At 41.7% G+C, this 24364-nt stretch overlaps 1 protein-coding gene across 4 annotated transcripts in view; it reads left to right on the forward strand.

Moving 5' to 3' along the window:
- Positions 1-16029, forward strand: part of LOC110525799 (histone-lysine N-methyltransferase NSD3) — a 29905-nt gene extending 13876 nt beyond the window's left edge. For all 4 annotated transcript variants that reach the window (XM_036979944.1, XM_036979945.1, XM_036979946.1 and 1 more), the window contains 9 exons: positions 248-450; positions 618-730; positions 1160-1306; positions 1384-1506; positions 3603-3719; positions 5277-5418; positions 5535-5641; positions 14546-14750; positions 14836-16029. In XM_036979944.1, coding sequence (XP_036835839.1) covers positions 248-450; positions 618-730; positions 1160-1306; positions 1384-1506; positions 3603-3719; positions 5277-5418; positions 5535-5641; positions 14546-14750; positions 14836-15116 — 1438 coding nt within the window. In that variant the 3' untranslated portion in view covers positions 15117-16029. The remainder of the gene's footprint in view (positions 1-247; positions 451-617; positions 731-1159; positions 1307-1383; positions 1507-3602; positions 3720-5276; positions 5419-5534; positions 5642-14545; positions 14751-14835) is intronic.
- The last annotated feature ends 8335 nt before the right edge of the window (positions 16030-24364 follow it).

The following is a 24364-nucleotide window of genomic DNA, read 5'->3' on the forward strand; positions in this document are numbered from 1 at the left end:
CTTTATATTACTGAGAGTATATTTAATGTGAAGCTACAGAAGAGGAACAACACAACTCGGGAATATGTGGAAACAACATTATTGTTGCCGGGTGCAGAAACGGGATGAGAGTGGCACGTTACTGTACACTACGAAGTGTTCATGTATTTCAGAAACTTGTTTTAGAATCAGAGGTTTGGCTTTAGCTGTATCTTATGGACTGATCAGCGCTCTTTCTTTCCTCACGTCTCCTGTCTGTCCCCATCAGGTGGTGGCCAGCGGAGATCTGTAACCCTCGCCTGGTGCCCCCCAACATCCAAACGCTCCGCCACGACATCGGAGCCTTCCCAGTCTTCTTCTTTGGTTCCCATGACTACTACTGGATCAACCAGGGCCGTGTGTTTCCCTACGTGGAGAACGACAAGACCCCTGTCACGGGCCAAATCAACATCAACAAGACGTTCAAGAAAGGTGAGGCCACCTTGGGCTCTATTCTGTGCTCTGGGCTCTGTTGGTTCTTGAGGGATATGCTAGTGCCTGATCCCTGAGTATGTGTGAGACAGGCAGAAGGTAATTTCATCCCTTCCGTGTGTGTGTGTGTGTGTGTGTGTGTGTGTGTGTGTGTGTGTGTGTGTCAGCTCTGGAGGAGGCTGCTCGTAGGTTCCAGGAGCTCAAGGCACAGAGGGAGAGCAGGGAGGCCCTAGAGCAGGAACGCAACTCACGCAAACCACCGCCTTACAAGTTCATCAAGGTAATGCATCCAGTCATTCTGTATACAGCCCTACCCTGCAAACACATACCTTCCCTACAAATCTTCTGGGACTGTGAAGAGACACACGCGTGCACACACAGGAAGGGGGACACGCATATACACACACATGATAACATACGCACTATAAACACGTATACATGTATTTTGTGTTGTAGAGTAATGACCTGAGGTCACACACTTAATCTGTTTTGAAGTGCATTGTGTTTTTAATTTAGCTGGACTCCAGGAAGAGTAGCTGCTACATTGGCAGCAGCTACTGGGAATCCATAATAAATACAAAGTCTTGCTTTGCCAAGCAAACTGAGAATTGTCTCTTTTAGCTGAATGAGACCTTTAGATCTCATATGGGACCTTGTATGTTAGTCTTGGTGTGTCCTCGCTGACACATTGTTGTCATGTCTCCTTCAGTCCAACAAGCCGGTGGGGAAGGTGCAGGTGCACATAGCCGACCTGTCTGAAATCCCACGATGCAACTGTAAGCCCACGGACGAACACCCCTGCAGCCTGGACTCCCAGTGTCTCAACCGCATGCTGCAGTACGAGTGTCACCCGCAGGTTGGTGTGTGTGTGTGTGTGCGTGCGTGCGTGTGTGCGTGCACGGAGGTTAAATCAGCCCTGTTCTCCTGTCCTAGGTGTGTCCGACAGGTGATAGCTGTGAGAACCAATGCTTCTCTAAACGTCTGTACTCCGAGACAGAGGTCATCAAAACAGAGGGTTGTGGCTGGGGCCTCAAGACCAACCAGGCCCTCAGGAAGGTAAGTGAGGGGCGCTGGGGTGGACGTAGTATGGGGCCCAGCTCTATTTCTTTCCTTAGCCCCTAATCTTTAGGTGTTAACTGATATTAGCAACACTGTGAAGGCTCCACCTAGCCTTTCATATTGTTTGTACCTATCCAGACCTTTCATATAGGAACAGGGTGAGGGCTGGAGACCAAAATGGAAGCGAGCCTGTGTTGTGTATAGATCAGAGATTATTGTTAATAACCGCTGCTCAAGAGGACTGTGAGCTCTCGTCCTTCGAGGCTGATGTGAGGAAGACATTCAAGCGTGCTAACCCTCGCAAGGCTGCCGGCCCAGACGGCATCCCAAGCCGTGTCCTCAGAGCATGTGCAGACCAGCTGGCTGGAGTGTTTATTGACATATTCAATCTCTCCGTATCACAGACAGTTGTCCCCACTTGCTTCAAGATATCCGCCATTGTTCCTGTACCTAAGAAAGCGAAAGTAACCGAACTAAATGACCATCGCCCCGTAGCACTCACTTCTGTCTTCATGAAGTGCTTTGAGAGGCTAGTTAAGGAACATATCACCTCCACCTTTCCTGACACCCTAGACACACTACAGTTTGCATACACCAGATCCATAGATGACGCAATCGCCATCGCACTGCACTATCCCATCTGGACAAGAGGAATCTCTATGTAATAATGCTGTTCATCAACTACAGCTCAGCCTTCGACGCCATAGGGCCCTGGGTCTGAACCCCGCCCTGTGCAACTGGGTCCTGGACTTCCTGATGGACCGACCACAGGTGGTGAAGGTAGGCAACAACACCTCCTCCATGCTGATCCTTAACACGGTAGCCCTCCTGTACTGCCTGTTCACACATGACTGCGTGACTGCTCACATTTTCAACTCAAATCATCAAGTTTTCAGACGACACGACCGTGGTAGGCCTGATTACCAACAACGACGACACAGCCTACAGGGATTAGGTGAGGCCCTGGCGGAGTGGTGCCAGGAAAGTAACCTCTACTGCAAAGTCAACAAAACCAAGTAGCTAATCGTGGACTTCAAGGAAACAAAAGCGAGATCATGCCACCATCCACATCGCCTGGGCCGCAGTGGAAAGGGTGAAAATCTTCTAGTTCCTTGGCATGCACATCACTGACAACCTGAAACTGTCCATCCACACAGACAGTGTGGTGAAGGCGGCGCAGCGGCGCCTCTTGAAACTCAGGAGGATGAAGAAATTTGGCTTGGCCCATAAAACCCTCACAAACTTCTACAGACGGTACATTTGCCATACCAGGCGGTGATACAGCCTGACAGGAGGTCCTCAATGCTGCATCACCCCCTGGTATGGCAATTGCACCATCTGCAACCGGAGGGCTCTCCAGAGGGCGCTGTGGTCAGTCCAACACATCACCAGGGGCACACTCCCTGCCCTCCAGGATATCGATAGCACCCGGTGTCACAGGAAGGCCAAGAAGATCATCAAGGACATCAGCCACCCGAGCCATGGCCTGTTCACCCTGCTACCATCTAGCAGGCAGAGGTGGTACAGGTGCATCATTTCTGGGACAAAAAGACTGAAAAACAGCTTCTATCTCCAGGCCATCAGACTGTTAAATAGACACCGCTGACCGGCCTCTGCCCAGTACCCTGCCCTGAACTTAGTCACTGTTAGTAGCCAGCTACCACCCGGTACTCTACCCTGCACCTCAGAGACTGCTGCCCTATGTACATAGTTATTGAACACTGGTCACTTTAATAATGTTCACATGCTGTTTTACACACTTCATATGGGTACACTGTACACATAGTCTCTCATCCTGTATAACTACAACTGTACACACATTTTCTATTCATATACTGTCCATGTCTATACACACCATCATATATATTTATATTCCGGACTCTGACATTTCTCATTCTGATATTTCTTCATTCCTTTCTTTTAATTTTGGGAATTTGTGTGTATTGTTAGGTATAACTGCTTTGTTGGTGCTCGAAACATAAGCATTTCGCTGCACCGGCGATAACATCTGCATAATATGTGTTTTTTTTTATATATACCACAGGTATGCTTTGTTGTAAGTAATATATCTTATGTCTGTGTCTCTTCCGCAGGGAGATTTTGTGACAGAGTACGTGGGAGAGGTGATAGATTCAGAAGAGTGCCAGCAGCGAATCAAACACGCTCATGAGAACCGTGTGACTGACTTCTACATGCTCACCCTCACCAAGGTAACGACGTACAGGCTGTGTCCCAACAGTCTGGAATGGCCTCCTTTACTTGACCTCTCCACCTCATGACCAGTAATACATACAGTGCATTCTGAATGTATTCAGCCCCCTTTGTTAAATTGCAGCCTTATTCTAAAATGGATTACATTAAAACAATTCCTCATCAATCTACACACTACCCCATAGTGACAAAGTGAAAACTGTTTTTTAGAAATGTTTGCAAATGTATTCAAAAATAAAAACAGAAATACCTTATTTACATAAGTATTCAAACCCTTTGCTATGGCTCTAAATTGAGCTCAGGTGCATCCTGTTTCCATTGATCATCTTTGAGATGTTTCTACAACTTGATTGGAGTCCACCTGTGGTAAATTAAATTGATTGGACATTATTTGGAAAGGCACAAACCTGTCTATAAGATCCCACAGTTGACAGTGCATGTCAGAGCAAAAACCAAGCCATGAGGTCAAAGGAATTGCTCCAAGAACAGGATTGTGTTGAGGCACAGATCTGGGGTAGGGTACCAAAACTTTTCTGCATTGAAGGTCCCCAAGAACACAGTGGCCACCATCATTCTTAAATAGAAGACGTTTGGAACCACCAAGATTCTTTCTAGAGCTAGCAGCTTGGCTAAACTGCGCAATCGGGGGAAAAGGACCTTGGTTGGTGAGGTGACCAAGAACCCGATGGTCACTCTGACAGAGCTCCAGAGTTTCTCTGTGGAGATGGGAGAACCTTCCAGAAAGTCAATCTTCTTCTCTGCAGCACTCCACCAAAAAGGCACCTAAAGGAATATCTGACCATGAGAAACAAGATTCACTGGTCTGATGAAACCAAGATTGAACTCTTTGGCCTGAATGCCAAGCGTCACGTCTGGAGAAAACCAGGCACAGCTCATCACCTGGCCAATACCATCCCTACGGTGAAGCATGGGGATGTCAGCATCATGCTGTGGGAATGTTTTTCAGCAACAGGGACTGGGAGACTAGTCAGGATCGAGGGAAAGATGAGTGGAGCAAAGTACAGAGAGATCCTTGATGAAAACCTCCTCCAGTGTGCTCAGGACCTCAGACTGCGGCAAAGGTTCGCCTTCCAACAGTACAACAGCCCTAAGAGAGGATCTGCAGAGAAGAATGGGAGAAACTCCACAAATACAAGTATGCCAAGCTTGTAGCATCATACCCAAGAAGACTCAAGACTGTAATCGCTGCCAAAGGTGCTTCAACAAAGTCCTGAGTAGAGGGTCTGAATACCTATGTAAATTATATATTTTTATTTTGAATACATTTGCAAAAATGTATAACCTGTTTTTGCTTTGTCATTATGGGGTATCGGGTGTAGATTGATGAGGGGGAAAAACTATTTAATCAATTTTAGAATAAGGCTGTAAAGTAACAATGTGGAGAAAGTCAAGGGGTCTGAATACTTTCCGAATGCACCATAGTATGTGTATATGAATCACTCTCTTTTCAGTAGTGTTCATATATTGGCTGTGTGTGTGTGTGTGTGTGTGTGTGGCTGTGGCTGTGGCTGTGTGTGTGTGTGTGTTTTCCTCAGGACCGGGTGATAGACGCGGGGCCCAAAGGGAACTCCTCTCGCTTCATTAACCACAGTTGCAGCCCCAACTGTGAGACGCAGAAATGGACCGTCAATGGAGATGTACGGATAGGGCTCTTCACCTTGTGTGACATAGAGGCTGGTGAGGAGATCGACACGCACATGTTCTGTAATTTTGGGGATTGATCTCTCTGATCAATCTCATCTCTCCTGCAGACACAGAGCTGACATTTAACTAAAATTGTGTGTGTTCTGCAGGCACTGAGTTGACGTTTAACTATAACCTGGACTTGGTGGGGAATAGAAGGTCGTCGTGTCACTGTGGAGCTGAGAACTGCTCTGGCTTCCTGGGGGTGCGGCCTACGGTACTGGACACACCCACATTCTCTCTCTCCTTATTATGACTGCATCATGTAGGAATCAAGTAACATGTTTCTGGTGTCCCACCTTAGCAGAACCCTTCTGTCCATGGTTTGTCTTCAATGTTGTATAGAACTATAGAAGCTGGCCTAACAAGGCTTGTAACTCTTCTCTCTCTATTTTAACAAGGTAAATTGTCAGAATGTCTCTTCTCAGAAGGTCATATAAACCATATTGCTAATAATAAACTATGACAATGAATTAAGGGCTGTTGTTCCTACACCTACAGTATCCTATTTGACTGTTTAGGCTTAGATATCTGTAAAAAAATTCATCAAGTCTGCTAACTGAACTGTAACATTTGTACTTATTTTGTTTCACTTTATTATTTTTTTTATAATACCTCAAGTCCTAAAAAAATATGCAGCTTAAGAGACTCCATGTGTAAGGCTGCCACTAATGATAGTGCAGGACAGGGGAGCCAGAGATGGAGAGTCTGGTGTTACACACCCATGGGCTTATCAACTGTAAAGCTAACAATTATACAATTAATTTAACATTCCTGTCTGAAAAACAATGGCAACACTAGCTATTCTCTCTCGGAATTTGAAAGGCCTAAATGGTCCTATCAAACGTTCCAGCTGTCTTGATATCAGTAATGCTCCGAGAAACACATCTGCTCCGTAAGGATGCACAACTATTTGTACAAACTGTGCCTTTTCATCAGCCCCAAACAAAATATGTAATCATAATGATAGATAAGAAATTCAACCATAATATTTTTATTTTATGTATTTAACCAGGTAAGTTAACTTAAAACGCATTCTCATCAACAACCTAGGGAATAGTTACAGGGGAGAGGATGAATGAGCCTATTGTAAACTGGGGATGATTAGGTGGCCATGATGGTATGAGTGCCATATTGGGAATTTAGCCAGGACACTGGGGTTAACACCCCTACTCTTATGATAATTGCCATGGGATCTTTAGTGACCACAGAGAGTCTGGACACCTGTTTAATGTCTCACCCGAAAGACGGCACCCTACACAGGGAAATGTCCCCAATCACTGCCCTGGGGCATTGGGATATTTCATTTTAGACCAGCAGAAATAGTGCCTCCTACTGGCCGTCCAACACCGCTTCCAGCAGCATCTGGTCTCCCATCCAGGGACCGACCAGGACCAACCCTGCTTAGCTTCAGAAGCAAGCCAGTAGTGGGATGTAGCTGCAGTTTGGCCAATTGGGTAAAGGCAAAGACCAAAAAGGCAGAATCACTTACCTTAAATGTATCCATAATGGAAAGAAAATTGCCTTTATTAATGTGTATGCTACAAATTCATATGATCCTACGTTTTTGATTCTTTGAACAGTATAGTGTTAGAATTAACTGAATTCCATCTGGTTATTGGGACTGACATGAACGCCAATCCACACGCAACCAAGGCTCTCCAACATACAGTATACTCTGATTACAACCTCATGTTGGAAGGACATAATCCAAAAGAAAACAAGTACATTTTCTACTCAAACAGGCATATATTCTCCCCAATCGATTTTATATTATCAACACATCTATTCTCCACAATTATGAAAATAGAAATTCGACATGAGCTTGACCGATCACCACACCTACTACTGCCAATTAAACATTTCTGAATCTCCTAAAAGAGCAACAAGATGACGTTTCAAAGTTTCATTACTAGAAAATCCTACATTCTGTGATCAATTTGAAATTGAACAAAATGTATTCTTAATGATCAATAAAAATTCAGTCGATGAACCCCGGATTCCATGTGATGCAACCAAAGGTTTTATTCAAAATAATGCAACTGCATTTCCATCTATGTATTGGTAAGACAGAGAGCAGAATTTGCCATCCATGGACTCCCATGGAACCATTACTTCCTAGTCATTTACTGGCCAACAAGCTACACAGTAATGATCAATTAGCTGATACAGCAACAATTCAATCTGAAACCGGGGAATTGCTATCAGAACCTAAATTAATTAAGATTAATTAAGATTAATTAATTAAGATTATCTCACTTCTATAATGAACTGTATACCTCTGATTTGTTCATCCTTAACATAGGAAGCCACCTCCCTGGGAGGCCAAATCTTTCTCAATGAACTCAAATGAGCATTGGATAGCATGAATAAAGGCAAATCACCTGGAAGGGAGGGTATTCCCCCTGATGTGTAATTAAAATGTTGGAATCAATTAGGTCCACTAATGCTCAATGATTAATACAGCCGTTCACAAAGGTTAATTTGGGAGAGATGTGAATACAACACTAATTTTGCATATTTAATAAACCGATATTAAACTATTTTCCAAAATGTTGTCCCGTTTCGAGACTTACTTACCCAAATTGGTCCACACAGACCAAAGTGGGTTTGTTAAAAAACGTTTATCCTCCTTTGACTATTTACATATCCTATAGCTCAGACACACGGGTAGGATTGTCAAACGTTTGCCTGCCGACAGTTCTTAGCATTTCTGAACAGTGTCAGAAATGTCAGTCAATCTCTTTTGTGTTCACACAGCAAAGACCTTGGAAGTCATCAGCCACTCAGCCTTGTTAAACTAATTAAACCAGAAGGTGGCAGTAGCGTTGTTTGGCCTTGCATATCTGTGCGCATTGCTTATAGTCTGATTCCAAGCCACCTGCGCTAATGTTGCTATTTTGTAGAAATCCCTTCTTGATACTAGCCAGATGGCCACAGCTAGATGACTACCTAGCAAGATGATGAAGAAACTATTTAATTCACTCTCCATAATCCCATACTGCCAGTGCCAGCCCCCATAGCCAAATATTTAGCTAGCTAACGTTAACATTTGTACTCGGTCTTGACTGGGTCTCGGACAGTGAGGACTTGTCATTTCCTCCGAGACCAGCGGAGTATTTAATTCGGAGTAATAATTCACCATTATTTAACATAAACACATTAAGCATCTCCTGGCTTCCACGCACAGCCTACAAGCCACATCCAGACCTTTGAAACATCTACATTTTTTAAAAAGTATAAAAAATCCATGTAATATAGCCTACACCATCACAATAAATCCACTATTTATTTTAGTCAGGTCTAAAGAAACATGATATGAAGAAAACGTAGTCTGTTTAAGGAGAACAGAATAGAAAACTGTTTTAAAAAGTTGTCTTTATGTTAGGTCCTGATCTGGCTATGCCATAGGCAGGGTAGCCTAGTGGTTAGAGTGTTGGACTAGTAACCGAAAGGTTGCAAGTTCAAATCCCCAAGCTGACAAGGTACAAATCTGTCATTCTGCCCCTGAACAGGCAGTTAACCCACTGTTTCTAGGCCGTCATTGAAAATAAGAATTTGTTCTTAACTGACTTGCCCAGTTAAGTAAAGGTATAAAAAAAATATGGCTGTTGGCTAAACTAGTTCATTTAGCAGACAAGATTTGTTTAGAATTCCGTGGCATTATTTTATAGTATGAAGAATAAAATTGAACAAAGCTGAATAAAATATAAATATTTTCTCCAAACGATTTGAGAGAGTGAGCACATGCGGCTATTTTGTGTTGAGCATTAACAGAGAAATAGGTCCTCCTATATGCTTAATTTAGAGTTATTAATGTAACTTTAGTTCTACAAATGTTGGGCTATATGTTTTGATTTTCAATACATTGTAAGACTGCATGATGTGGTTCTAATGATGATTTGAAAAAAGTTGCTTGAAAGGCATGAGCTCTGCTTTGTTTTTTTGCGCAGGCTGTACACACGTCATCAGTCTCTCATTCACAATTTGACAAGCACTTGATAATACCTTGAAAATCACAGTAATGCACCCTAAAAAATCCATGCCTTTTCGGCCAGTGGCCGTTGTGCCCTTGGCCCAGAGTGCTGCATGCTCTAAAGCAGCTCTCACTCACATGGCTCTCTATCATTTGATCGGGTCTTTCTCACAGGCTACAAGTGAAGACAGACACATTGTGGACGCAACTGCGCGCGTCCTTATCCAATTCTGAGGTGCATATTGAAGATATTGGAAGAACTGTCCACATTTACTTTTTGTCAGCCAACAAGATGAGTAGGCCTAACGAACAGCAAAAGCACTAGCCTATGTCAATCTACTCATAGTACAAACATTGACCTATTCTTTGCGAGAAATAAATATACCAAACATAGTCTGGGATAGTTGTGGAATGTGAGATCCCAAATTAATTCAACCACTAGAATAAAAAAAAAACGTTCTTACTCAATGTGGCTGATGCAACAGATAAGAACGTTTAGCTTAAAATGTTGATAAACTAGGCTATTTCTGCACAGTTATAAGCACAGCAATGCGCACACGGCAGTAGACTATAATTGCTAATGGGAAAACACCATTATTAAAAGTGACCGCAAATGCGATTATGCATGTAATGCTTTTATTATAAAGGTGCATTTTTTTGATGAAAATTATCTTCCCCAAACTTGATATTCACACTCTGCTTATTTATGTCAGTTATGCTCTACACCTCTTGTAAAGCGGATCAATGTGCTTAATTTTAAGAAGTTATTTGGCCACTTTAGTTGTGATCCTGGGCGGCAGGTAGCCTAGTGATTAGAGCGTTGGACTAGTAACCGAAAGGTTGCAAGATGAAATTCTGAGCTGACAAGGTAAAATTCTGTCGTTCTGCCCCTGAACAAGGCAGTTGACCCACTGTTCCTATGCCGTCATTGACAATAAGAATTTATTTTGTTAACTGACTTGCCAAGTTAAATAAAGGTAATTATTTAGTTTTTTAAATATGATTTGGGGGAAAAGGGCGTTTCTTGCCTCACGCTGGGCTTCATTCACAAGTGATAATATATAATTCACAGGTGATAGGCTAATATTGTCACCCATCAGACTATTCTTGATTTAATCATGTCTTTACATATACTAAATAATATGTGTGTGAAATTAGTTTTGATTTAAAATGGACCATTATCATGCACCTGTCTCGAAAACAAGGGCAAGGGAAAAAATACATGTCATCTATGCACTTAAATAGCGAATGGAGGATGCTATTCCCCGTGGTTTATTGTCATGCCAGCCAGGTAAGCTATACTCCTGTTGTAAAGCGAAGCAATGTGCTTAATATTAGGAAAGTTGAGAAATAAATATAATAGGCCTAGCCTATAGAAAGCTGATCGAATCCTCCTCTTTTTAATAGAGCCTATTAATCTGTTTTCTCACACAATTGCATAGTTAGCACGTTTGGTAGGCTACTAATGATCAGCAGCAGCATCAGCGCTAGCAGAAGCCTAATTACCATGACTAAAGGTCATGGACTAAAGGAATTTGACTGCCATCATGACTCGTGACCGCCTGTGTGGTGGTAACACGGTCACTGCAACAGCCCTAGGTAATACCAGCGCACTCATGTAGGAGAGTGCACTTTTTGTAAAACACAAATGGCCAGTGGTATTGTGGAGGCTATATGCAGGAATAAACCGTATAAGCACTTTTTTCAGTGGGCATTGCGTATACTCACTTCTTGATCCCTACTGATGCGTATCAAAGTAGTGCAGTGGAGGTATACGACTTATCAATTATGTAGTACAATAGGGAAATCATGCACAGAGTAGCCTACACAATCACAAAGGCTGCACACATCCTAGTTTCAGCAGAATATCATCTGCAGGCAGCAAAAGTGTGCAGCTCTCAGCTGGTTTTGGCATGGAGCAGCTCACAGAGCAATGACATCGGTAGCCGGTAGGGTAGGAAAGACGTTTCAACTTATATCTACCAGTAAATGCTAACTAGGGCAACAATGGGTATGCAAACCAGGTATTGAACAAGTTTAGTCCAAAGTGTTGGTTAATAGGCTATTTGTGATGCGCAATTGTCATCATGCTCAGTTTGCATCAGGGGCATAGACACGGATGGGCCTGGGTGGACTGGGGGCAACCCACTGGGAAACCAGGTCCTGACAGGCCCACCCAATCAGATTGATGTGATTTAAGCATTGTTGTGGACTTAGACAATCATTATTTCTTTCTATTAAAAAAAATGTGATTTTTGAGAGTGAAAATCAATAGGAAAACTCTTTTTTTTTTTAAACAGGACTTTTCACAGGGTGCCTTTCCTTTGCTGGGCGGGCCATTTGGAAACTTTTGAGCAACATTTTTGTACACCCACACTTCTCCAGGCCACACCATTGCATATGGCCGATGAAAAGACAGCAGTCACACACAGCATAATGTTAAAGGATAAGCAGTCCATAAACTCGGACATAATAAGCCAGTATGTCCCAATCATAAGAATACAAAAAAACAACCATTAACCATTTCCCAATCAAAATGTAGAAATATTACTTTCCGTTGCAAAATATATTTCACCTTTAGCACACAAAGTAACCTGTGACCTAAAGTTGAAAGTGGAACTGACAACATTTTAACTACTTTGTTTGTTTCATATCTGCAATCATAATATCAGTCAAAAATATCAAATTACCAGTAAATGCTACAATGCCAACTTTATAAGAGCTTTTAAAAATAGATTATATTTGACTCAACATTCCATGTTGACAGAATAGATGGATGCAGTTTCAATGACTCAATATTCTGGACATAAACTAAGTAACTAAGGCTAGAAATGTCAATTCAATAAAACTAGGTATGCAAGGGCAATGATCACAAGTCAGTCATAACGTGGCTAATAGGCTAGCGTATCTTTTTATGTAGCAAGCTAAAAACACGGAGCCTAACGTTAGCTAAATAACTAGGAAGCTGCTAGGAGGATGTCATATCTTGCCATTGGAGGAGTGAGTGAGTGACTGACTTTCCCCTCAAATAGTTGTTCTGTGTCTATAGCTAGAGATGTCATTTGGTTAGTTAGCAAGAACTTGAACGACTGTTATCCAGTTAGCATATCTCTTGCGTTCGCTCAGGCTATCTACTCCGATTTCAGAACACCTGATTTAATTTACTAACATGCAACATCTGCTGAATATGGTTTCAATAAACGTAGGCAAAAAAAGTTATGGCCAAGAATGCTCTAGATAACATGTAAACAGCCTAACCAGCTCTGCTACGGCAAGTAAAATCATCAGTGAGGTGTTCTCTCATTTGTGTCTGGAAGTAGCTAGCTAGCTAACTTTAGCCAGTTAGCTGAGGTGCTTGGTTGGGACAAGCATGCATTGGCAGGCAAGCTGCAGAAAGACGAGGAGGCTACCATTCCCCTTCGTTTCAGTGCAATTTTGACAGCCAACTAGATATAAAAGTTTATCGTATTTTCCTTCATTAGATTTTATGTCATCTTGCTCTGGCAAGCATTAGTTGTTGACCATGTTATTTATGTGCATAACTGAGGGAGAGAACCTACCATTTTTCATGGTTGCTTGATCCATAGGACTGTAAAGTTCAGAAATGTAAGAGGACTTCTGTGATTGGTGGAGTGCTGGATAGATGGTTGTCCTTATGGGAGGTTCTCCCATCTCCACAGAGGAACTCTGGAGCTCTGTTAGAGTGACCATCAGGTTCTTGATCACCTCCCTGACCAAGGCCCTTCTCTCCTGATTGCTCAGTTTCGCTGGGCAGCCAGCTCTAGGAAGTGTCTTGGTGGTTCCAAACTTCTTCCATTTAATAATGATGGAGGCCACTGTGTTCTGGGGACCTTCCAATTCTGGAGTTTGCTAAATATTTTCATAAATAATCTGATAAAACACAGGTGAAAAATCAAGGTGACTTACAAAGATGAGGAGGAGCAAGAGAGGGAGTGCGGTAATGTAGTGTCCACAACTAAATAGTCATTGTGGTATCTGAAAAGACTGGTATCCCAAAAGCATGATGGTGTACTTACTATGTGCACATGCTAACAGAAAGGAACGAGGTGGGTATCTAGCTAAGTGTGTCATTATAGCAAAGTATTTATAAACATAAAATCTGATCTCTTAAAAGTTCAGCTAATCGCCGTTCTATTAACTATACAATAGGCCATCATTGATTTTTACAATTTTTATATTACCTCTTTCAAGGAGCTTTCCATTTTGATAGGGTTATTTTACCAAAAATCCTTTAGGCCTACCTACAGAAAAATACAAAAACTATTACACATCCCTGCCCAGCCTGGCATGAGTGACCCGAAGTGTGTTTAGAGAGGATATTCTCCACTGCTGGTCTGCTCTCCAGTCACCATCGCATGACCCTGAAGCCACAGACTCTTGACAAACTCATGTTTCTAAAAAATGAATTAAAAGGCACTGTAGACTGAGCCTAATAAGGCATTTTTCCTTTCAATTGTATTTAGTTCTAAGTAAGTTACATCCTATATGTGCAGTTTTAATGATTTAATACAACATTTTGTTTAAATGCTGAGCTCTTAATGTCCCTATTTAATGTTGTTTACTACGACATGTAGCCTATTTGAAATGATGAGCGCTTCTTACCTTTTCCTGTTTATTCAAATACTTTCCATTCAAATCATATGGTTTGGTTTCCATAGGCTACTTCAAAACCAAATGGTAGGTCCAGGTAGTCACAAAAATAGATGGTGTTGGTGATTTTAATGAATGGAGCTCATTTGGAGCTGCAATGTTTTCGTGCTTTAAGTGGTGAGAGGTTTTTAGCGGAGCGGTTGGAAAGGATGTTGAGCGCCGGAAAGCACCACTCCATGAGTGATAAGCAGGATTGGGATGAGAGACTCACTTTTAGTTTATTTTCCTTTACATACTAAATGTATGAGTTTAACTCTGCAATATGATCATAATGATCACTGCTTTGTATTTATGTACCTTAAAAAAGATGGCAGCCCACAGGTGAATACAAACAAAATATGAAATTATATTCATTTCTATATTGTACCTTTTTAACCCCACGCCCCCATTATAACAAAACTAATAATAATAGTCACACAATAAAAAATTATCATCTGAGCCGATTGTTTATGACAATGTTTTTCTGTCTGTCAGAGTGCAGTGGTGATGGAGAAGGAGGAGAAGGCGAGGAACGCTAAGCTGAAGCCCAAGAAGCGTAAGCTGCGACCGGAAGGGAAACGCACACATGAGTACTTCTGTTTCTGCTGCGGAGAGGGAGGGGAGCTGGTCATATGTGACAAGAAGGACTGTCCTAAAGCTTATCACCTGCTGTGTCTCAACCTCACCAAACCCCCATATGGTACGCTGTGGGGGTGTGTGGGGGTGGGGGTGTGTGTGTGTGTGTGTCTATACGTTAATAATCTTCTCTCTGTGTGTGTGTGTAGGTCGTTGGGAGTGCCCATGGCATGATTGCAGTGTGTGTGGTGTCCCAGCCTCATCCCTCTGTGACTTCTGCCCTCGCTCCTTCTGCCGGCAACATGAGGGGGGAGTTCTCACCCCCTCTACCTTGGAGGGTCGCCCCTGTTGCTCCAATCACAACCCCCTCAGCCCCCTGGGCTCCAACGCCAACCTCCCACATACTCACACACACCACCCTGGTACGGTCAGTATCAAAGAAGAGCCAGAGGACCCCGAGGAGGAGCCCAGCCAGCAGGACCGAGAGTAAAGCTGTCTCAAATCACACCCTTTTCCCTAAAATAGTGCACTAGAAATGGAGCACTATACCTATGGGGAATAGGGTGTGATTAGAGATGTGCCATAAAGTGAAAGAGACCAGAACTGCAGCCAACAGTTACACCTGATATTCCCATGGGCTGGACAGAATGACTGACAGACCGAAGGACTGACAGGCGCAGACTTGGTGTGAGTAGTCAGTGGTTCTATGTCAGAGAGCGGAGCAGAGCAGAGCTCCTCTATCTAAGGATATTGGGAGTGGAGGAGAGGGCAAGGGGAGATTGAGAGGTGTGCCGCACATCACCCCAAATAATCAGTGTTTGTTTCACCACTTCAGTGTGATTCTGTCATTTCTACAAGTGTGGATTCTCAGTGTTATGTCATTGGTTACCGGCACTTTGAAGAACTCAGTGAGGGGGATGGAGAGGGGGTTTAAACCTTTTTCCAACATGCTGCTTTTCTCTTTGTTTACTTCCTGTGTACTGGGATTGCTAGTGGCCCGTTGCCAGGGGCTGCTTCACATTCCCAGAAGGCTTTGCTGTGTGTTGGTGAGCTAGCAGAGTCAGGCCCAACACTCCTACCACCCTCATCACTCCAGACATGATCCATCGATCCCTATCTGTCTCTCCTTTCACAACGAGAAGAAAATAGATTTGTGCAATTTTCAGGATCACACTATATTCCGACATTCCTTATACCTGTTTTTGATACACTTATGAATATAAATATAGTAACAGTCAAAGTTTGGAAGCACCTACTCATGTAGTAAGTAATAAAGTTGAAACATATCAAAATATATTTTATTCTTCAAAGTAGCCACCCTTTGCCTTGATGACAACTTTGCACACTCTTGGCATTCTCTCAACCAGCTTCATGAGGAATGCTTTTCCAACAGTCTTGAAGTAGTTCCCACATATGCTGAGCACTTGTTGGCTGCTTTACTTTCACTTTCCGAAACCATCTCATTTGGGTTGAGGTTGGGTGATTGTGGAGGCAAGGTCATCTGATGCAGCACTCCACCACTCTCCTTATTACACAGCCTGGAGATGTGTTGGGTGATTGTCCTGTTGAAAAACAAATAGTCCCAATAAGTGCAAACCAGATGGGATTGCGTATATCGCTGCAGAAGCACCATCACACCACCTCCTCCATGCTTTACGGTGGTAACCACACATGCGGAGATAATCCGTCCACCTACTCTGCGTCTCACGAAGACGCACCGGTTGGAACCAAAAATCTAAAATCTGGACTCATTAGACCAAAGGACAGATTTCCACCGGTCTAATGTCCATTGCTCATGTTTCTTGGCCCAAGCAAACCTCTTCTTCTTATTAATGTCCTTTAGTAGTGATTTCTTTGCAGTAATTTTACCATGAATTCTTGATTCACACAGTCTTCTCTGTACAGTTGATGTTGAGATGTGCCTGTTACTTGAACTCTGTGAAGCATTTATTTGGGCTGCAATCTCTGAGGCTGGTAACTCTGGGTCTTCCTTTCCTGCGGCGGTCCTCATGAGAGCCAGTTTCATCGCTTGAGAGTTTTTGCGACTGCACTTGAAGAAACGTTAAAAGTTCTTGACATTTTCCGTATTGACTGACCTTCATGTCTTAAAGTAATGATGGACTGTCGTTTCTCTTTGCTTATTTGAGTTGTTCTTGACATAATATGGACTTGGTCTTTCACGAGATGGGCTATCTTCTTTATACTACCCCGAACTTGTCACAACACAGCTGATTGTCTCAAACACATTAAGAAGGGAGAAAATCCCACAAATTAACTTTTAACAAGGCATACCTGTTCATTGAAATGCATTCCAGGTGACTGCCTCATGAAGCTGGTTGAGAGAATGCCAAGGATGTTCAAAGCTGTCATCGAGGCAAAGGGTGGCTACTTTGTTGAATCATAAATATAAAATATATTTTGATTTGTTTAACACTTTTTTTGGATACTACATGAATCCATATGTGTTGTTAGTTTGATGTCTTCACTATTATTCTACAATGTAGAAAATAGTACAAATAAAGAAAAAACATTGATTGAGTAGGTGTGTCCAAACCTTTGACTGGTACTGGTGCCTTCAGAAAGTATTCACACCCCTTGAATTATTCCACATTTTGTTGTTACTGCCTGAATTCAACATTGCTTCATTTTTTTTCTTCACACCTTACACACAATGATCCATAATGACAAAGGGTAAACATGTTTTAGAAATTTCTGCACCTTGATTGAAAATGAAATCTTTAATTAACATAATTATTCACACCCCTGAGTCAATACATGTTAGAATCACCTTTGGCTGCGATTACAGCTGTGAGTGTTTCTGTGTAAGTCTCTGAGAGCTTTGCACACCTAGATTGTTCAGTTTTTTCCCCATTTATTATTTTCAGAATTCTTCAAGCTCTTGTCAAATTTGGTTGATCATTGCTAAACAACCATTTTCATGTCTTCAATAGATTTTCAAGCAGATTTGAAGTAAAAACTGTGACTCGGCCACTCAGGAACATTCACTGTCTTGGTTAGGAACTGCAGTGTAGATTTGGCCTTGTGTTTTAAGTTATTGTCCTGCTCAAAGGTGAATTCATCTCCCAGTGTCTGGTGGAAAGCAGACTGAACCAGTTTTACTCTGGGATTGTGCCTGTGCTTACCTCCATTCCGATAATTTTTTATTCTGAAAAACTCACCGGACCTTAATGATGACAAGCATACCCATTACATGATACAGCCACCACTATGCTTGAAAATATTGAGTAGTACTCCGTAATGTGTTGTGTTGGATTTGCCCCAAACACAACTTTTTATTCAGGACAAAAATATATATTGATTTGCCACAATTTTTGTAGCTTTACTTTAGTGCCTTATTGTAAACATGATTTTTATTCTGTACAGGCTTACTTCTTTTCACTCTGTCAATTATGTTAGTATTGTGGAGTAACTCCAATGTTGTTGATCCATCCTCAGTTCTCTCCTATTACAGCCATTTAACTCTGTAACTGTTTTAAAGTCATCCCGGAGCGGTCCGGACGCCTGTATCTTTGTAGTGACTGGGTGTATTGATACATCATCCAAAGAGTAGTTAATAACTTCACCATGCTCAAATGTTTACCCATCTACCAATAGGTGCCCCTCTTTGCGAGGCATTGGAAAACCGCCCTGGTCTTTGTGGTTGAATCTGTGTTTGAAATTCACAGCTCGACTGTTGGACCTTACGGCTAATTGTACGTGTGGGTTACAGAGATGAGGTTAACACTATTATTGCACACAGAGTAAGTCCATGCAACTTATCGTGACTTGTTAAGCAAATGTTTACTCCTTAACTTATCTAGGCTTGCCATAAGAAAGGTTTTGAATACTTATTGACTCATGGCATTTCAGCTTTTCATTTGAATTAATTAGTCAAATGTTTGAAAACATGATTCCACTTTGACATTATGTGGTATTGTGTGTAGGCCAGTGACAAAAAAATCTAAATTTTATCCATTTCAAATTCAGGATGTAACATAACAAAATGTGGAAAAAGTCAATGGGTGTGAATACTTTCTGAAGGCAGTTTGTGTGTGTGTGTGTGTGTATGTATATATATATATATATTTTATTTATTTATATTTTTTATTGTATATATATATATATATATATATATATATATATGCTGAACAAAAATATGAACGCAACAGTTTCAAAGATTTTTCTAAGTTACAGTTCATATAAGGAATAAATTCATTAGGCCCTAATCCATGGATTTCACTGGGAATACAGATATGCATCTGTTGTTCAATAGATACCTTTAAAAAATTAAGATCGGGGCGTGGATCAGAAAACCAGTCAGTATCTGGTGTGACCTCATTTGCCTCATGCAACGCAACATCTTCTTCGCATAGTTGATCAGGTTGTTGATTGGCTGTGATCATGTTGTTCAGTGGCTGTGCTAAGTTGCTGGATATTGCCGGAACTGGAACATGCTGTCGTACACGTCGATCCAGAGCCTCCCAAACATGCTCAATGGGTGACATGTCTGGTGAGTATGCAGACCATTGAAGAACTGGGACATTTTCAGTTTCCAGAAATTGTGTACAGATTCTTGTGACATGAGGCCATGCATTATCGTGCTGAAACATGAGGTGATGACAGCGGATGAATGACACGCCAATGGGCCTCCAGGATTTCGGCACCGTATCTCTGTACATTCACATTGCTATTGATTTAAAATGCAATTGTGTTTGTTGTCCGTAGTTTATGCCTGCTCATACCATAACCCCACCGCCACCATAGGGCGCTCTGTTCACAACGTTGACATCAGCAAACCACTCTCCCACACCACGTTGTCTGCCATCTGCCTGGTACAGTTGAAACCGGGATTCATCCGTTTCGAGCACACTTCTCCAGCGTGCCAGTGGCCATCGAATGTGAGCATTTGCCCACTGAAGTTGGTTACGACACCAAACTGCAGTCAGGTCAAGACCCTGGTGAGGATGACAAGCATGCAGATGAGCCCCCTTGAGACGGTTTTTGACAGTTTGTGCAGAAATGTTTTGGTTGTGCCAACCCACAGTTTCACCAGCTGTCCGGGTGACTGGTCCCAGATGAATCCGCAGGTGAAGAAGCCAGATGTGGAGGTCCTGGGCTGGCGTGGTTACACATGGTTTGTGGTTATGAGGCCGGTTGGACGTACTGCCAAATTCTCCAAAACGAAGTTGGAGGTGGCTTATGGTAGAGGAATGAACATTAAATGATCTGGCAACAGCTTTGTTGGACATTTCTGCAGTCAGCATGCCGATTGCACGCTCCCTCAACTTGAGACATCTGTGGCATTGTTGTGACAAAACTGCACATTTTAGTGGCCTTTTATTGTCCCCAGCACAAGGTTTACCTGTGTAATGATCATGCTGTTTAATCAGCTTCTTGATATGCCACCCCTGTCATGTGGATGGATTATCTTGGCAAAGATTACATTTGTATTTTTGTTCAGTGTGTGTATGTAATAAATATATATATATATATATATATACACACACACACACACATTCACTAAGTGGTCAGTTTATTAGGTACACCAGCCCATTCACAAAAATGGTTCACTCCTACAGACAGTGAGTCACGTAACCATGGTTTTCTATATAAAGCAGGCAGACAGGCATTGAGACATTCAGTTACTGTTTGATTAAATGTTAAATGGGAAAAACGAGTGACCTAAGTGACTTTGAGTGTGGTATGATTGTCGGTACCAGGCAAGCCCGGTGCTAGTATCTCAGAAACGGCCAGCCTGGGCTTTTCACGCATGAGTGTCTAGGGTTTACCGAGAATGGTCCGACAAACAAAAAGCATCCAGTCAGCGGTAGTTCTCCGGACGATAAAACAGCTCGTAGATGAGAAGTCGCAGGAGAATGGCAAGAATCGTGCAAGCTAACAGGCGGGCCTCAAACAGGGAAAGAATGCAGTACAACAGTAGTGTGCAGAACGGCATCTCGGAACACAAGTCGTTAATCCGGGTGGGCTATTGTAGCAGACGACCACACCGGGTTCCACTCCTATCAACTAAAAACAAGAATAAGTGGCTCCAGTGGGCACGCAATCACCAACACTGGACAATTTGAGGAGTGGAAAAACATTGCCTGGTCCGAAGTGTCCCGGTTACTGTTGCATCATGCTGAGTCAAGATTTTGCATAAGCAGCATGAGTCCATGGCTCCATCCAGCCTGGTGTCAACGGTACAGGCTGGCGGTGTAATGGTGTGGGGAATGTTTTCCTGGAACATGTTAGGTCCTTTGATACCAATTGAGCAACGTTTCCATGCCTCAAATAATTCAGGCTGTTCTGGAGGCAAAGGGGGGTCCGATACGCTAGATGGGTGTACCTAATAAACTGGGTCCGATACGCTAGATGGGTGTACCTAATAAACTGGGGATCCAATACGCTAGATGGGTGTACCTAATAAATTGGCCACTGTGTGTGTATGTGTATTTACATACTCAGTGGCCAGTTTATATATATGTGTTAATGTTTACAAACAGATTATCTCACTTCATCTCGGTGAATGGTGTATTGTTTGTTTACGTGTTTAGAATTGCGCAGATCTCTTTGTGAACATAGTCCTTCTAATATGGTGAATTATAAGGGCATATAGTGTAATGAATGACATCACATCATTACATTTTAGTTCCATTTGTCAGTTCCCCAGTCTCGCTCTCCATTGTGGACATAATTGGTTCATATTGTAAACCACAAGTGTTTAAGAGGAGGAGAGGGGAGGCGTTTTCACTCTTCTATGACTGTCCCCCTTCACTGTCTATGGAAACAGACAGGAATGCATTTTTGGAGAGGAAGTTACATTTCATTCAAATTGAGAGGTTGAGCAGCATACTTTCTGGTGATTATTTCCTCCTAGGATTTAGTGTTACACTTCATTAGATTAGTGAAGTGTTATATTATACAAATATGGTCAAAGTCTGTTTGTACACGGTAATGCAGCCAGCCTTGAGGGACTAATTTCCAACATACTGACCTGAGAGAGAGGTGGCTGTTCATTGGCTCTGTGTGCAGTAATTTAAGTGATGCTGTGTGTACTGTACTGTACACGCAAATGTTATGTTTTAAATTGTTCTGCTAAACCTTTTTAAAGCACTTTCACAGTTTATTGCTACATACTTTTGGTAGGTCATAACATACATCTATGTAATACATGACATTGTACATGCTTGAAATGGATACCTCTTTTCTGTAGTAATGTAGGAATTTTCAACTGTTTTGTAACTTCTGGTATAGGTCCAACGACATGATCCAAATATCTTTGGGTCTGAAAACGTTCTCTCACACAAGTTACTGCCGATCACATTTTCTGTTTTTTTTTTTATCATAGTAGAACGACTAACGCCCTCATCTTAATTCAAGGTATTTAGTACATTCTGTATTTTGACCTGGTGGGTATTTATTTTCACCTTTTTGTATGACTGTGTACATCTCCACAAATTGGTTTTGTATCAACATTAGGTTGTAGAGTACTTCGGTATCAGATAAGTAAAGAAAATGTACAGTGTTTTTAATCTCGTCCTCCTATGACAGATTTTTGAAATTATATCATACCCTTTATACTAGTTGATTGATGTATCAAAAACACCTATTGGAAAACCGCACCCACCCAAAGTGTTAAGTAACAAGACTATAAATCAATAGGGAGCTTTAAAATGGATGATTCTGTATGTAGTTGTCGTTTACGTTTCATATATTTTCTATTAGTGTAATGGTACCGCTGTTTGATAACAGCTGCTCCTCATAGGCCAAGCTCTCTGTATTGTGACTCACTGTACTCCTGTTAACGCAGTTGAAAGCAATTGAACATTGTGATGTGAAGTAAACGAGCACTTAATTCAGCCTAAACTCACATGATCATGTTGAACCTAGAACAGTAGTCTGCTACTCTTGTCTGAGCCCGTGCTTTCTCTTCTCTGGAACATTACTGGTTTATGTATCCATGCCTTTTAAAAACCATAGCTCACAGAAAAATACACGTTTGTCAAATGTTTCCATAGCTCTTGTCGTCTTGTGTCAAACTGTGTCCACGTTCATGTCTCAACGAAATAGAATTAGATTGTGCCAATGATTTTACATTAATTGGGGATTGAAGCCTGTTGATTTCTCCTAATGCATATAGCAGGGTAAACACAATTGAATGGAATATGGACTTGGTTGCTCTCAAACCTGCCAAATGATAGTATTTTCTTTCGATAGGTGTTAGATTTAGATCATTTCAGTACTAGGCTGTGGTCCACGCAGCACACGATCATATAGGTGCATCAAGGCACTGTCATATTTTTAACAACCTTTTATAACTTGAATTATATTTTGTTCTTTAATTTCATTATTTTTGTATTGTTTGGTACTACAGATCAATATGTTCACAAACATGAGTATTGTATTGATAACTGATTTGACATGGTAGATATCTATGATGGATATTGGGCCTATTCATTCTGAGCCACATCTCAGGTCCTCTGGCTGTCTTGTCATGGTTTGTAAGGAGTACCTAGTCTTTAAGCCTTCTCTAACCTTCAATTAGTGACCATTGCAAACTGGACCATTGTATGCTTACACCAACACAAAAGCAATTTGTGCAGAACTATATAATTTTCACCCAAGACTGGATGCACCCCTTCCATTCTGAAAGGAAGGCAAATCTGAATCTGTTTTACTAGTTGGGGACATATTTTGTATCCGTTTGTAATGCTCATTTGTTGTTATGTTAAAAAAAAAACACGTGGATTCTCTTTTAGGTCATTGTATTCTGATTTGATCCTCTATTGGTATTGCACAAAGATTATCCAGGCCAACCCAATAGCCTTTTTTTTTTTGCACCTGTTTTGAAACTTACTCACTTTATGCTAGTTGGACTTGAACACAACATTCAGCCTGTACAATGACCATATAGTTGTCATTCTGTTTGCCACAGACAGTATAGATTTGAACCATGTTTTTACATGATCCTCGCTGAAGAGGATGTCAAACAGTAGGGTTACGAAGACTGAGTTATCAAAGTACTATCTTCCAACACAGACTTTGGAAGGGGCCCTTTCTGAATCATATGTTTCTGTTCCACACCTTCCAGTTATTTTTTATTTTGTGCAATACTATTTGTTAATTCTGTCATTACAGGTGATTGACATGCTCTCCCAGACATTAGGGGAAAAAGTGTTTTCAGAGGAACTAATTTCTCCAGTCATATAGTGAAACTGCTTTGGGGATTACGCCGGGGTCGTATCTATCAATGTTGCTTCAATTAAAAAGTGGATGAACACAGAGTTACCATATTGTTTTACTGTTCAGCAGTCATTATTGCATAATGTTAAGACTTGTACATAAATTGCATTGAACTTGCATAGGATAATGTTACTGTGGCGTGCTATTGCCTGTAAAATTCTGCTTCTAAATGTGTGTGTGACTGTGAGGATGCCGCTCTTTTGTACATGACTGTCTTTTTATTTTTTTCATTCTAAAGGAGGTTGAGTTGGAGCTGAGGAGTTCAGACATGCCTGAAGTTTGACTTAAATAAAGATGTACTGTGTCTCAGTGGAAGTAATTTGTCAATCTCTTCATGGAAAATAGAATAGCACTTTAAATTGCCAGATTAAAATAATCGATAGTAATTGCATTTTTATTTATTTTTTGTCAATGAGCCCAAAGACACTCTTGGGTCATAATAATCACATTTGTTATTTTACCATTTGCCCACTAGAGGTCGTCCCGTTATGTGAC

The sequence above is a fragment of the Oncorhynchus mykiss genome, chromosome 6 (genome assembly GCF_013265735.2).
Source record: "Oncorhynchus mykiss isolate Arlee chromosome 6, USDA_OmykA_1.1, whole genome shotgun sequence".
Taxonomy (NCBI): domain Eukaryota; kingdom Metazoa; phylum Chordata; class Actinopteri; order Salmoniformes; family Salmonidae; genus Oncorhynchus; species Oncorhynchus mykiss.